The sequence below is a fragment of the Sinocyclocheilus rhinocerous genome, unplaced genomic scaffold (assembly GCF_001515625.1).
Source record: "Sinocyclocheilus rhinocerous isolate Xijiao unplaced genomic scaffold, SAMN03320098_v1.1 scaffold603, whole genome shotgun sequence".
In the NCBI taxonomy this organism is placed as follows: Eukaryota; Metazoa; Chordata; class Actinopteri; order Cypriniformes; family Cyprinidae; genus Sinocyclocheilus; species Sinocyclocheilus rhinocerous.
In genome coordinates this window covers 2,573,271-2,588,390 of record NW_015656630.1, presented here as the reverse complement: position 1 = coordinate 2,588,390, position 15,120 = coordinate 2,573,271, and the positions used below count along the sequence as shown (strand labels likewise).

General features: G+C 36.2%; 1 protein-coding gene across 2 annotated transcripts in view; it reads left to right on the top strand.

Annotated features, from left to right (window-relative positions):
* Positions 1-14,141, top strand: part of LOC107720690 (ephrin-B3-like) — a 41,934-nt gene extending 27,793 nt beyond the window's left edge. The window contains exons 4-7 of one of the 2 annotated variants that reach the window (XM_016528486.1): positions 10,711-10,803; positions 10,972-11,034; positions 12,377-12,845; positions 14,121-14,141. In XM_016528486.1, the coding sequence (XP_016383972.1) occupies positions 10,711-10,803; positions 10,972-11,034; positions 12,377-12,807 (587 nt within the window). In that variant the 3' untranslated portion in view covers positions 12,808-12,845; positions 14,121-14,141. Of the gene's footprint in view, positions 1-10,710; positions 10,804-10,971; positions 11,035-12,376; positions 13,920-14,120 lie in introns of those variants that run through there. The other variant, XM_016528485.1, reaches the window with a different exon arrangement.
* The last annotated feature ends 979 nt before the right edge of the window (positions 14,142-15,120 follow it).

The following is a 15,120-nucleotide window of genomic DNA, read 5'->3' as shown; positions in this document are numbered from 1 at the left end:
TTAATTACGATTATCACAATTTACATTGAATGATGTTTATACCATTGTTTGATGCAACTGCATGCCGTATTTTTATATGAAAATAAACAAGCTGAAAACACTAACTGAAAAACTTTTAGTGCTTTTTTTTATAGTATTAAGCCTCAAATGTCAACTATACATCAGATTGGTTTCTTCTTTATAATACCATTCATATTTTAACTTTTTTATAATTTAATGTTATACTAAAACTAAAATTAAAACAATGGAAAAACCCTTAAGATAACATGTAGAAAGAAAAAAACACATCTTAAGCACGCAGAATAACATAAGTGGACTTTGAACGATTAATTGCCGCTTCGAACGATTACGTAATTGTGGCATCCATAATTGTAATCACGATTAGAAATTTGATTAATTGTGGAGCCCTAACGTAGTCACAGCAACTCCAATCTTTAAAAAAAAGAAAAAAAGAATCAGAAACAGTGAATAATCGATTCTAGAGTTAATTCCAGAACTAGGAATTCCAAACTTTGGAATTAAATAGCTCTAAACCCTAAAAACTAAAATAGTATTCTCTTGTAAAGAAACAATAGTTTTGTTTTGTTTTGTTTACAACTTCGAAAAATGTTACAGTTTCAGCAAATCGGGTGGCCAGTATTACATCACTTAATTAATATTCATAAGGCATATTAAAAGGTTCATAATGAGATTCCCATACTTTCAGATCATTATATGTCCCTATGTTACACTGAGCTACATTTAAAGTGATTTCCCGAGGTGTCCTTGAACAGTCCCGCTCTGGCTTGGTTTTGTCTGAGATATTTTCTGTCATTGGAAGAATGTGTTCTCATATAATCTCTCACACACACCCAGTGTGTCTCATATTGCGTGCTGCCCCCTTTAGGCCTGCCCTGGCACAGCTGCAGGATAATGAGGTCATGGAGGCCCTCTTGCCAGCAGGAACTTGAGTTTACTTAGGGAAAATTACTCTGGGTTTGTGCAGCCCAAACAGATTGTGCTAATTCCTAGTGGGCTGAAAAGGTTGACTTGGCCGCTGGCCTTATTTGTCGGGGGTTAAAACCATCTTTTCGAGCTGTTGTTGCTCCCATCGCTGGTCATCGTGGGTCAATCTCCTTTTGTCAGGTGGGGGTTGTTTAGGGGGCTGGGGAATTTTGGGAGAGGGGCGGAGCGTGTCAGTATGTGGGCCGTTTCAAAATGTTGCCAGTTTTTTTCCCTTCATCTCAGTTCCAGACATGCTTTTCTGTACATCACCGCAGATCATCATCTCAATTACCGAAGTCATCCGTTGTTCTCTCTCGTCTGTGATTTTTCGACTGCTCGAGAGAACATGTAGACTGTAAAGTCTGCACTGCAGTGTGTGTCATGTCTGCTTTTCATCTTCCTTTTAAACCCACGGCCTCTTGTCTACCACAACCATCATAAGAACCTTCCAGACTACTGTTTTTCTACGCCCACTCACCTTTCCGCTCACCCTCTTCCTCTTTTTTTTTTTTCTCGTAGTTCCTTCTAGGGATGTCAGAAATGCAGGTACTTTGGTAAAAAGTCAATGATAAACTGCAGCAGACTCAATGTATTTATAGCTCAGTCTTACAGCTACTTTCAGATGCTCACATTCAAATGTTTTTGTGAAATAAATATGAATTAAATCATGAATAAAATATAAATACATATAAAAATCTAATAAACTAGTCAACCTGAACATACTTTGGGTATATATTTAATTTATTTATTTGTATATTTTTGTCATTTTTAGATGATTACTTGACATCAAACATCAAATACTTATTCATTTCTATATTTGTTCTGGTTTTGTTCTATTGCTTTTTATTTGAATATGTTTCCTGATATATAAATTTCCTGATAATTTACTCACCACCATGTCATCCAAGATGTTCATGTCTTTCTTTCTTCAGTCAAAAAGAAATTAAAGAAATTGAGGAAAACATTCCAGGATTTTTCTCAATATAGTGGACTCCAATGGGGACCAATGGGTTGAAGGTCCTAATTGCAGTTTCAATGCAGATTTGTATCTTTTTTATTTTGCATTTGTGGTTAAAAAGTATATAATTTTTTTTTATTTTAGAAAATGACTGATTGTTTCACTAGATAAGGCCCTTATTCCTCGGCTGGGGTCGTGTAGAGCCCTTTGAAGCTGCATTTAAAACTGCAGTTTGGGTCCCATTGAAGTCCACTATATGGAGAAAAATCCTGGAATGTTTTCTTCAAAAACCTTAATTTCTGAAGAAACCGAAGAAAGAAAGACAAGAATGTCATCTTGGATGACATGGGGGTGAGTAAATGATCAGGACATTTTTAATTTGGAAGTGAAGTAATCCTTTAATTGATAAATATGTAAAAGCTACATGCCTTTTTCATTAATAATTATATATTTATTTTGCTTTCTAAGTAAAGTGTTTTGTTCATTAGCATATTAGTTTTTGATGTGGTATCAAAATTGGCATCAAGAATCATGAAACCTCGACTACTGACATTTTGGTATCATGACACTCTCTGTTCCTCTCTCTGCTGATCAAGTTCAGCTTTTACACCTTTACTCAACATCTCTGCATCCCTAGAGGGAGAAAAGAGAGAGCGAGGGAGGTGAGGAACACAATGAGAGCCATTAGGTGATGAATCATTTTTTTTCAACACCTCCAGTGTGTTGACTAATGACTGCCGTGAGCACTAAAAAGGTCATGTTTTTGGATTCGGTCCATGAGTGTGTGTTTGTGTGTATTTCTGTGTGTTTACATGTGAGGGGGTGAATCTTTTATACGTTGTGTGTATTCTCTAAAGATTATTCTTTATTTAAGTCCGTTTTGGGTAAATGTAATATTTGGCTTTATTGTAAGAGGCTCTTTGGATGAAATCCAAGGGTTTCATCATTGTTCTTGATTTTAACATACATTTGTTGTAATGTTTTTGACCTTTTTGAGGTGAATTGCAAAGTTTTGTAATCCATGAATTTTAAAGAAGTTTTCTGGGTTTAATTCAAGTCGAGCTCCATGGACAGCACCTGTGTCGTGCTGTCGATTGCCACAGAAAATCATTGTGTTTTCAGTAGTGCACTTATAATGGAGGTCTGTGGAGCAAGGCAGTCTACCAGAATAGATTCAAATATTACAACAACAAAAAAATCTATTCAAAATACACTTTTTCAAAAGTATAGCCACAAGATTTGATCATTTCTATATGTTAAATGTTACTAACCTTACTAACGTTACTAACCTTGTCTGTTCAAAGTTACATTAATTTTTTTCACTCATGTATACTTGTATGCCCAATTATACCATAAAGACCACATAGACAAGAAGTACACTACCATTCAAAAGTTTAAGATCAGAAAGATGTTTTTAATAATTAATGCTTCTATTCATCACCGATGCATTCAATTCATCAAAAGTGACAGTTAAGGCATTCTAATGTAACAAAAGATTTCTATTCCCAATAAATGCTGTTATTTAGATTTCTATTCATCAAAGAATTCTGAACATGCACATAATGTTAAGCAGCTCTACTGTTTTTACCATTGATAATTAAGAGAAATATTTCTTGAGCTGCAAACCGGCATATACAAATGATTTCTGAAGGATCGTGTGACACTGAAGACTGGAGAAATGATGCTGAAAATTCAGCTTTGCATCACAGGAATAAATTACATTTTAAAATATATTCACATAGAAAACAGTTTTTTAAAAATGTAATAATAATTCACAATATTACTGTTGTTACTGTATTTTTGAGCAAACAAATGCAGCCTTGTTGAGCATAAGAAACATTTTTAAATATTTTACAGACCGTAACACAAAACAAGAGGTTCATCAGCCTCGCTTCATTTAAAAGGATTATTTAGATTCTTTATAGCTCAAATCAAACACATTTTTATAGAGAAGTTAGATTATAAGTATTAATATAAGTGCCTTGGGCTTTCATTGCAAGTGCATTGTCGTAAACACAATTCATTAATTTTTTTCTCTAATTGAATTTGGGTGGTAACTGAAAGCATGTCACGGATTCTGTCCATAGAGCTTAATTTGTATTGAATTCAGAAAATATCCTAAATCTGTGGCAAACATCATTGCACAAAAGTGCTTTGAACATAAACTTCAAATTCATTAGCCAACTGGCAAATGCGGAGCCCAGCCTCAGTTCCTTGTTATCAAGTTTCACATTAAAATAAATCTGTTACCCTCAAGCAGAAAAGCTATTGAATGTTTGCTGGCACCCCTCTTCGTCATGTGCTCCTCGGCCGTCTGCCGTAATGTTTTCCTAAGAACGTAATAATCGAGATATTTTGGATGGGAAAAAAAGTCTTTGTAACGTGAGCGCCGCGGATTAACTACGGTGTGTCATTCAGGGGTTCAATAAAATATTGAATGGATCGAATACAAAGTGTTTCTGCAATGAGGAATTCAATATCGTCCTCATGAACTGCCTTTATATTTGGAAAGGAAAATAAGTTTGAATATGAAGCTCTTTGTACCATGGGGATGGAGCTCGAACATTGTTTGAATGCAGTATTCAGTGCCTGGATGCCGAGTTATTCAGACTTACATGGATGAAGTACCAAGTTTTGCAGAGAGGCGCCTCACCTATGAAATATTTAGTAACGTGAAGGCTGGAAGATGCAATGACTGTGTGTTTCAGAGACTGTGTGTGTGTGTGCGCGCTGAGGGATGATTGTATACATGGTTAAAAGGCAACATAGTTGCGGTCGAGTCTCTTGTTATTCCTGAGAGACAGTTTCCTATACAAAGCAGCCTGGAGAGAGGCAAGTACTAAATAGGCAAGAAGTGCGCTGGCATACAGGAACACATCCTGTGTGGACGACCACCTCAGTCGCAATGACAAACTCAAAGAAATATGTTCATTGATATGGAAATATTGACCTCCAAAGCAACTTTTTGTGTTTGTCTGTTTAATGATTTACTGACACAATCTTCATTTTGGAGGTTTTTCTCTGCAAACATTGATATTTCATATAATTAATTGATTTTTAATTTATTTTCATTGATTCGATTAATTTATCAGCATTTAATGCAGTTCATTCAGTTAACATTTTTAATTAATTGGCAACCATATGGTTTACTTATATTTTGCAACAAAAGTGATAATGACTGAATAAAACTCATTTAAAATTTTACTTCATTAAACTGCCATTAATTTAAATTAATTAGAAAGTAAACAACTCAGTAAAAAAAGGGCATGACATTCATTACATGAAGTCATTTTTTCAACAAATGGTGAGTGAAAGCAGCACTGAGCCTTCAGAAGATGTTGATCGTCAGCTGCAGGAGGTCAAACTAAATATAACATGAGCTCTTTATTTTCTGTTCAACTTAGAAGATTTGTGAAGCTTCCAACCCTGTTACAAAAAATGGGACTACCCTGATTTGTGAGATTTTGTTTTGTATAATCGGGCATTAACCAATTATCAAAAACAAAGTTGTTTATAAAGGTTGAGCTTAATGAATGCACTCAAAATTAAGAAAATGGATTGAGTTTTTTTATTTCCCCTCATGCTGCAGAAGGGAATCAAATGATATTACTTCTAGGGTGCAGTGGAATTTTGGGAGGGGGCGGAGTGGGTCAGTATGAGGGTCATTTCAAAATGTTTTTTTCCTTCATTTCAGTTCCAGACATGCTTCTCTGTACATCACCGCAGATCATCGTCTCAATTACCGAAGTCATCCGTTGTTCTCTCTCGTCAGTGATTTTTCGACTGCTTGAGAGAACATGTAGACTGTAAAGTCTGCACTGCAGTGTGTGTCATGTCTGCTTTTCATCTTCCTTTTAAACCCACGGCCTCTTGTCTACCACAACCATCATAAGAACCTTCCAGACTACTGTTTTTCTACGCCCACTCACCTTTCCGCTCACCCTCTTCCTCTTTTTTTTTTTTCTCGTAGTTCCTTCTAGGGATGTCAGAAATGCAGGTACTTTGGTAAAAAGTCAATGATAAACTGCAGCAGACTCAATGTATTTATAGCTCAGTCTTACAGCTACTTTCAGATGCTCACATTCAAATGTTTTTGTGAAATAAATATGAATTAAATCATGAATAAAATATAAATACATATAAAAATCTAATAAACTAGTCAACCTGAACATACTTTGGGTATATATTTAATTTATTTATTTGTATATTTTTGTCATTTTTAGATGATTACTTGACATCAAACATCAAATACTTATTCATTTCTATATTTGTTCTGGTTTTGTTCTATTGCTTTTTATTTGAATATGTTTCCTGATATATAAATTTCCTGATAATTTACTCACCACCATGTCATCCAAGATGTTCATGTCTTTCTTTCTTCAGTCAAAAAGAAATTAAAGAAATTGAGGAAAACATTCCAGGATTTTTCTCAATATAGTGGACTCCAATGGGGACCAATGGGTTGAAGGTCCTAATTGCAGTTTCAATGCAGATTTGTATCTTTTTTATTTTGCATTTGTGGTTAAAAAGTATATAATTTTTTTTTATTTTAGAAAATGACTGATTGTTTCACTAGATAAGGCCCTTATTCCTCGGCTGGGGTCGTGTAGAGCCCTTTGAAGCTGCATTTAAAACTGCAGTTTGGGTCCCATTGAAGTCCACTATATGGAGAAAAATCCTGGAATGTTTTCCTCAAAAACCTTAATTTCTGAAGAAACCGAAGAAAGAAAGACAAGAATGTCATCTTGGATGACATGGGGGTGAGTAAATGATCAGGACATTTTTAATTTGGAAGTGAAGTAATCCTTTAATTGATAAATATGTAAAAGCTACATGCCTTTTTCATTAATAATTATATATTTATTTTGCTTTCTAAGTAAAGTGTTTTGTTCATTAGCATATTAGTTTTTGATGTGGTATCAAAATTGGCATCAAGAATCATGAAACCTCGACTACTGACATTTTGGTATCATGACACTCTCTGTTCCTCTCTCTGCTGATCAAGTTCAGCTTTTACACCTTTACTCAACATCTCTGCATCCCTAGAGGGAGAAAAGAGAGAGCGAGGGAGGTGAGGAACACAATGAGAGCCATTAGGTGATGAATCATTTTTTTTCAACACCTCCAGTGTGTTGACTAATGACTGCCGTGAGCACTAAAAAGGTCATGTTTTTGGATTCGGTCCATGAGTGTGTGTTTGTGTGTATTTCTGTGTGTTTACATGTGAGGGGGTGAATCTTTTATACGTTGTGTGTATTCTCTAAAGATTATTCTTTATTTAAGTCCGTTTTGGGTAAATGTAATATTTGGCTTTATTGTAAGAGGCTCTTTGGATGAAATCCAAGGGTTTCATCATTGTTCTTGATTTTAACATACATTTGTTGTAATGTTTTTGACCTTTTTGAGGTGAATTGCAAAGTTTTGTAATCCATGAATTTTAAAGAAGTTTTCTGGGTTTAATTCAAGTCGAGCTCCATGGACAGCACCTGTGTCGTGCTGTCGATTGCCACAGAAAATCATTGTGTTTTCAGTAGTGCACTTATAATGGAGGTCTGTGGAGCAAGGCAGTCTACCAGAATAGATTCAAATATTACAACAACAAAAAAATCTATTCAAAATACACTTTTTCAAAAGTATAGCCACAAGATTTGATCATTTCTATATGTTAAATGTTACTAACCTTACTAACGTTACTAACCTTGTCTGTTCAAAGTTACATTAATTTTTTTCACTCATGTATACTTGTATGCCCAATTATACCATAAAGACCACATAGACAAGAAGTACACTACCATTCAAAAGTTTAAGATCAGAAAGATGTTTTTAATAATTAATGCTTCTATTCATCACCGATGCATTCAATTCATCAAAAGTGACAGTTAAGGCATTCTAATGTAACAAAAGATTTCTATTCCCAATAAATGCTGTTATTTAGATTTCTATTCATCAAAGAATTCTGAACATGCACATAATGTTAAGCAGCTCTACTGTTTTTACCATTGATAATTAAGAGAAATATTTCTTGAGCTGCAAACCGGCATATACAAATGATTTCTGAAGGATCGTGTGACACTGAAGACTGGAGAAATGATGCTGAAAATTCAGCTTTGCATCACAGGAATAAATTACATTTTAAAATATATTCACATAGAAAACAGTTTTTTAAAAATGTAATAATAATTCACAATATTACTGTTGTTACTGTATTTTTGAGCAAACAAATGCAGCCTTGTTGAGCATAAGAAACATTTTTAAATATTTTACAGACCGTAACACAAAACAAGAGGTTCATCAGCCTCGCTTCATTTAAAAGGATTATTTAGATTCTTTATAGCTCAAATCAAACACATTTTTATAGAGAAGTTAGATTATAAGTATTAATATAAGTGCCTTGGGCTTTCATTGCAAGTGCATTGTCGTAAACACAATTCATTAATTTTTTTCTCTAATTGAATTTGGGTGGTAACTGAAAGCATGTCACGGATTCTGTCCATAGAGCTTAATTTGTATTGAATTCAGAAAATATCCTAAATCTGTGGCAAACATCATTGCACAAAAGTGCTTTGAACATAAACTTCAAATTCATTAGCCAACTGGCAAATGCGGAGCCCAGCCTCAGTTCCTTGTTATCAAGTTTCACATTAAAATAAATCTGTTACCCTCAAGCAGAAAAGCTATTGAATGTTTGCTGGCACCCCTCTTCGTCATGTGCTCCTCGGCCGTCTGCCGTAATGTTTTCCTAAGAACGTAATAATCGAGATATTTTGGATGGGAAAAAAAGTCTTTGTAACGTGAGCGCCGCGGATTAACTACGGTGTGTCATTCAGGGGTTCAATAAAATATTGAATGGATCGAATACAAAGTGTTTCTGCAATGAGGAATTCAATATCGTCCTCATGAACTGCCTTTATATTTGGAAAGGAAAATAAGTTTGAATATGAAGCTCTTTGTACCATGGGGATGGAGCTCGAACATTGTTTGAATGCAGTATTCAGTGCCTGGATGCCGAGTTATTCAGACTTACATGGATGAAGTACCAAGTTTTGCAGAGAGGCGCCTCACCTATGAAATATTTAGTAACGTGAAGGCTGGAAGATGCAATGACTGTGTGTTTCAGAGACTGTGTGTGTGTGTGCGCGCTGAGGGATGATTGTATACATGGTTAAAAGGCAACATAGTTGCGGTCGAGTCTCTTGTTATTCCTGAGAGACAGTTTCCTATACAAAGCAGCCTGGAGAGAGGCAAGTACTAAATAGGCAAGAAGTGCGCTGGCATACAGGAACACATCCTGTGTGGACGACCACCTCAGTCGCAATGACAAACTCAAAGAAATATGTTCATTGATATGGAAATATTGACCTCCAAAGCAACTTTTTGTGTTTGTCTGTTTAATGATTTACTGACACAATCTTCATTTTGGAGGTTTTTCTCTGCAAACATTGATATTTCATATAATTAATTGATTTTTAATTTATTTTCATTGATTCGATTAATTTATCAGCATTTAATGCAGTTCATTCAGTTAACATTTTTAATTAATTGGCAACCATATGGTTTACTTATATTTTGCAACAAAAGTGATAATGACTGAATAAAACTCATTTAAAATTTTACTTCATTAAACTGCCATTAATTTAAATTAATTAGAAAGTAAACAACTCAGTAAAAAAAGGGCATGACATTCATTACATGAAGTCATTTTTTCAACAAATGGTGAGTGAAAGCAGCACTGAGCCTTCAGAAGATGTTGATCGTCAGCTGCAGGAGGTCAAACTAAATATAACATGAGCTCTTTATTTTCTGTTCAACTTAGAAGATTTGTGAAGCTTCCAACCCTGTTACAAAAAATGGGACTACCCTGATTTGTGAGATTTTGTTTTGTATAATCGGGCATTAACCAATTATCAAAAACAAAGTTGTTTATAAAGGTTGAGCTTAATGAATGCACTCAAAATTAAGAAAATGGATTGAGTTTTTTTATTTCCCCTCATGCTGCAGAAGGGAATCAAATGATATTACTTCTAGGGTTTCGCGGGAAAGCCATGTGGTATTAGGATTGTGTGCGAAACATGGAAATCAGCTAAATGTTGCTTTTAGAATTTTTTTAATTACCAGTTTTAAAATTACATTTTAGTAAAAAAATTATGGAGTAGCTTTCAAAGAAAATTAGCTTGTGGTACAAGATTTTGAACTAACCATTTTACATCACAATTATGATACATTCATGATATAGTAATCCAGTCTGAAAAGCTACTTTGAAATAATGTGTATTGTTTAAAACACTGTACAAATAAACCTAACTTGACTTACTACAATGAAACAAATGTCACTTGAACAGATTATATCAAAACTTGTATCATTTTAATGGTTTGATAGATGAGACCTGCTAAAATTACAGTTTTGGGGGGGGGGGGGACAGAAATGTGATTTGTTTAAAAAGAACTCTACATTTCATGCTAGGTTAGGTTATATTAGTCTGTCAAGAATGTCTCATAGTTGTCACAACAAGAATATGGATTTGTGCCTCTGATAAATAATTAAAGAAGTAATGGGACACCAGTGTGTTCTGTATTCATAAAAATTGCCAGTTATGCTTGCTTTTCCTTTATATGAGTTAGTGGCTGCACATTGCTGTGAAGTAATGGAGAGTCATAAACCAGTGTTTTGTTGCTAAGCCACAGAGTTCCAGTGGGCCGTCGTTTCACACCAATGGAAATGCTGAAAAAACCTTGACATTGATATTATGTTTTTTCATCTTTTTTCCAAAGCTACCTCTGACGGTACAAAAGAAGGGATCGACAGCATGAGAGGAGGCGTTTGTGTGACGCGAGGGATGAAGCTGGTTCTCAAAGTGGGACAGAGTGAGTATCATCATCACCTCCAAAACCACATCAATTAATGAACCTAAGCACTCAAAAAACAATAAACATTGTGTCAATACAAGCAAACACTTGCTCCTGTTCATAATAGTGTTTTTATAGAACATATAAAATAGAGTATAACATATAATCACTTTTTTGCTTTCATAGCCGCATATGGCCTTCCCCCAAAACCCAAACCTGATCCAGGCCGTCCCAGCAACAGAATCCCAGGTACGAGTTAGAAATAATGCGGGACACTTTCACATTCGCTTATGAGCTTAACCCTGGTTTAACATCTGTTTTTTTTTAACCCTGGATTAAGGCCACTTTTAATCCTGCGTTAAGCAGCGTTTCACTTTTGTAATTTTGAAAAGATGTTAGCACTGCACCTGGATTATGAATCCTTGCCCTGGAAGAGGTACTAACCCAGAGTGAAACAGCAAAAATGTTTAGCAACAGACAGCCAATCTTGAACGAAATAATGGTTGCTTCATTAAATATTAATTTTTTTATTGTTTATTTTTATTGGCTTTTTTCCTTTACTGTATCGGACAGTGGACAGTTGACAGGAAAGTGGAGGGAGAGAGAAGGGAAATGGGTTAGGTACATGACCCAAGTCAGACTCAAACCTGGGTCCCTGTGAGCATAACAGTTCTGTATGTCATGAGTAGCACGCACCCATGAAATATTCAAGGACTTTTCCAGTTACACATTTTTTTACGCTGTTTTGTTTTAGTGCCTGAGGGAAACAGTTGAACGATACTTAATGGTTCTCTGCGTTATCCTTTTTTAATTTTTGTCTTTATTTTTGTAGTGTTTTAAAAGACTTGTGACAACTACAGCTACGATACGCGAATTGCGTGTTTGTAAATTAACTAAAACTAACTATTAAAAAGCCATTTTTGTTAATTGAAATTAAGTTGAAATAAAACATAAATATTAGATGAAAAATTTTTACTAAAAAATTACTAAATAACTAAACTATTACTAAAATAAAACAAATTTAATAATAAACTTCTCTAAATCTCTACTGAAATAATTTTGTATTAAAGCTAAATAAAATAAAAAGCATGTCAAAATGACCAAAACTGAAAATAATAAAAGCTTATTCAAAATAATAATAAATATTGCAACAGTATATAAATAACTAAAATAGCACTAAAATAGAATGTTAACCCAGGCTCAGAAAGATGCCAAGTAAACAATTTTTATTATGAAAATCCCAGTGGGGTCTTCTTTCAACTGCATTTACATATTAGCCATGATGCCATATGCATATGCATCTGTTGTCATGTTAACGCACTGTCTAGTGCGTTTTGTAATTTATTTATTTTTTCTTGGAGGCTTAGTCTGCACTGGTTGATCTCCATAAGGTAAACATTTGAGGAATTGGCAGTGTTAAAGCCAAATACGAGGCATATTTGAACTCAAGCCGGCTGAAATCAAAGCTAGTTATGGATTAAATCGAATCTAATCTAAATACTGTCAGGGTGTTTGTCGTAGAAGATAAAGCCAAAAAGCAAGTGAGCTTCAGAAGTCGGGTCGTTGATTTATCAGCTCTTTTCTGTTTCAGATACAGAAAGTGGCTCTAAAGCAGGTGATGAAGGTGAGGCCGGTGAGAGGGGAGACAGCGGGGCCGTGTCTGTCTCTAACATCGCCCTAATCGCCGGCGGTGCCGGGGGAGCCTTCATCCTCCTGATCGCTGTAGTGATCGCTGTCGTGTGTTACCGGCGACGGAAAGCCAAGCACTCCGAAACTCACCATCCTGCCCTTACGCTCTCCTCTCTTACCCCAAAGAGAGGCAGCTCCTGCGGGGCAGCTATGGGGGCCGGCGGGGGCAACAATATTGGCTCAGAGCCCAGTGATATCATCATTCCCCTGCGGACCTCTGACTCGGCGTACTGCCCCCATTACGAAAAAGTCAGCGGCGATTACGGACACCCCGTCTACATCGTTCAAGAGATGCCTCCTCAGAGTCCAGCCAATATTTATTACAAAGTATGAGATCAGCGAACACGCAGACAACCCATCCAGAACTGATGGTACCTCACACACATGTGCTGTGTGTCCAAGTGACTCTATATTTAAGAGCCTATACATGATACTAGAACTTGGATGTGAAGTTGAGTTCTAGGAAAGTGGTAAATCAAGCTTTTATGTCATAGCAGCGTGTTTGCATGTATTTACAAGTGTGTGTGTGTGTGTGTGTCTGAGGCGGGCGGATCACGGATTTCACATGTACTCAGGTGCAAGTGAATGTACGTCACACGCTTGTTGGAGATGAGTTTATACGTCCATTCTGATGGTTGAAATTGAGTTATTGTGCTTATCCTCAAAACCAAACAGTAGAGAGTGATGTAAAAAAAAGAATACATGTATAAATAATATAAGTACTTCTTACATTTTTACCCTCAGGGGGGAAATTCACTAAGAAAGTGCACTGGCTGATTGCATCGTTTATTTGCACATGCATTGTTTTAGTGGTCCATTCACTAACAAAAAAAACGTGCCCAAAAGATCAAAACACCATCTTCACGCCCCAATTCGCCACCTGCGGACTGGCGCAATCTGGCGTACTTTACTGGGACTGTACAGTATCGCTAAGATCCAGAAAATGGACTGACACTTTAAAATGCCAAAAACGGTTTTGACTAGATATGTTTCCATTTCAAAAGCTTTTTTCATTATTTGATCATCATTTGATGAATTAACGCTTCCATTGTCACTAGACATTTTACACAATCATCTTTTTTAAATATTAGCTCAATTGCGTCTTTTTAGGCGGTTTTGAATACCGGATGTCTTTTGACAGAATCTGATGAAGACACCGAATTCAATATTCCTTGCGCTTTGGAACAATCTAAAATTTTTAGTGTAGTTGGCAGAATCAAGCTTAGTTGGATCTATTATAGAATGTTTGTGCATTCTAAAATGACTAATTTGCATAGAAAGGAGGCGTGTTTGCGCGGAAAACGAAAAAAAAATATTGAATAGTTCACTGAAATTTTTTTAACACTATTCCATCGCAAAAAGCACTTGTTAAACTGGATTGCGTGTGGCTAGTGAATGAGACACCGAGTGTACCAGGCGTAAAAATAGCGCAACTGTTTAGTGAATTCGCCCCTCTTTATTTTGTTTTTCTAAGTTCATCTGATTGTAAATGTTTGTCTTTTCTGAACTCGGACCTCCATCTGATTTATTTATTAAGCATCAAAGAAACAGTTTCCATTCCTTCCACTTCATCAGCTTCCTATTGCAGCTCCTCAGCAACCGGTTGTTTGTTTTTGAGGTTTTTTTAAACATTTTTATGTGAGCAGCAGGAATCACATGTGGAGGAGGTGTAGACGGATGATCAACTGTTTCAGATGGAGACTCTTCTGAGATTTCCAAGAGGTTGGAGGTCAAAGTTAAGCGGTCAAAGAAAAGCCCCTCAGCGGTGCGCGGGAGTCTCTCTGCCCGGCCTTTTGAAGTACTGTGTATGCCATGATAAACTGCTCACTTACCCTAGACGCACAATGCCAAACTTATACACACTTAACACGCACATCCACATTACAGCAGTTTGTGTTTTCATGTGTTAACCCCCGCAGAGGGACTCCAGCTGTGCGTTGGTGTGTTGCTCAGAGCATTGTGGTTCAGGCCGAAGACAGTAGGACTAAGACAGCCAATGCGACTGTGCATCTAAATTAACTCAATCACAAACTCTCCACATCCTCTTGTGTGTTACACATATCCGTTGCTTGGTTACAATCTCGTCTCGACTCTCATTATCACATTTCGGGCGATGTCTCCAAACCATCTCTGACATTATCACCCTGTGCCAGCTTGAGGCTTCAGGTCCACAGTTCACCGGAGTTATTTCACTGGATGAGACATGACATCATCGTGAGATGTAAGAAGAGACAGGATGTTACCGGCCGGAGTGACCTGAGCTTTCTGGTTCAGACTTCTCTCTGCCCACGTTGATTTAAGGATTTCTTGCCGTCATTACCACAAATGACTAACAACCAGAAATGGCACATTTATCATTTTACTTATTTCTGTTAATGTATTTTTTATGTTTTTGTTCTTCCCATTTCATTACTTTCGACAGTGTTAATTAGTTTGTAGATTGAGCAAATGAGAGTAATCTAAATGAAGGAAAACAAATTCAGTTTTATCCAACCTACCCTGCTTGTGTCCGTGGTAACCCTCGATGCTAACTAGCGTTGGGAACTGCAAGGAATTATCAATTGTGGTTCTGATTCCCCTTAGCGGCTCCAGTGACTATTCTTTCAGGACCTCTGAATAAAGACATTTGGGGGGGGGGGGTTTAAT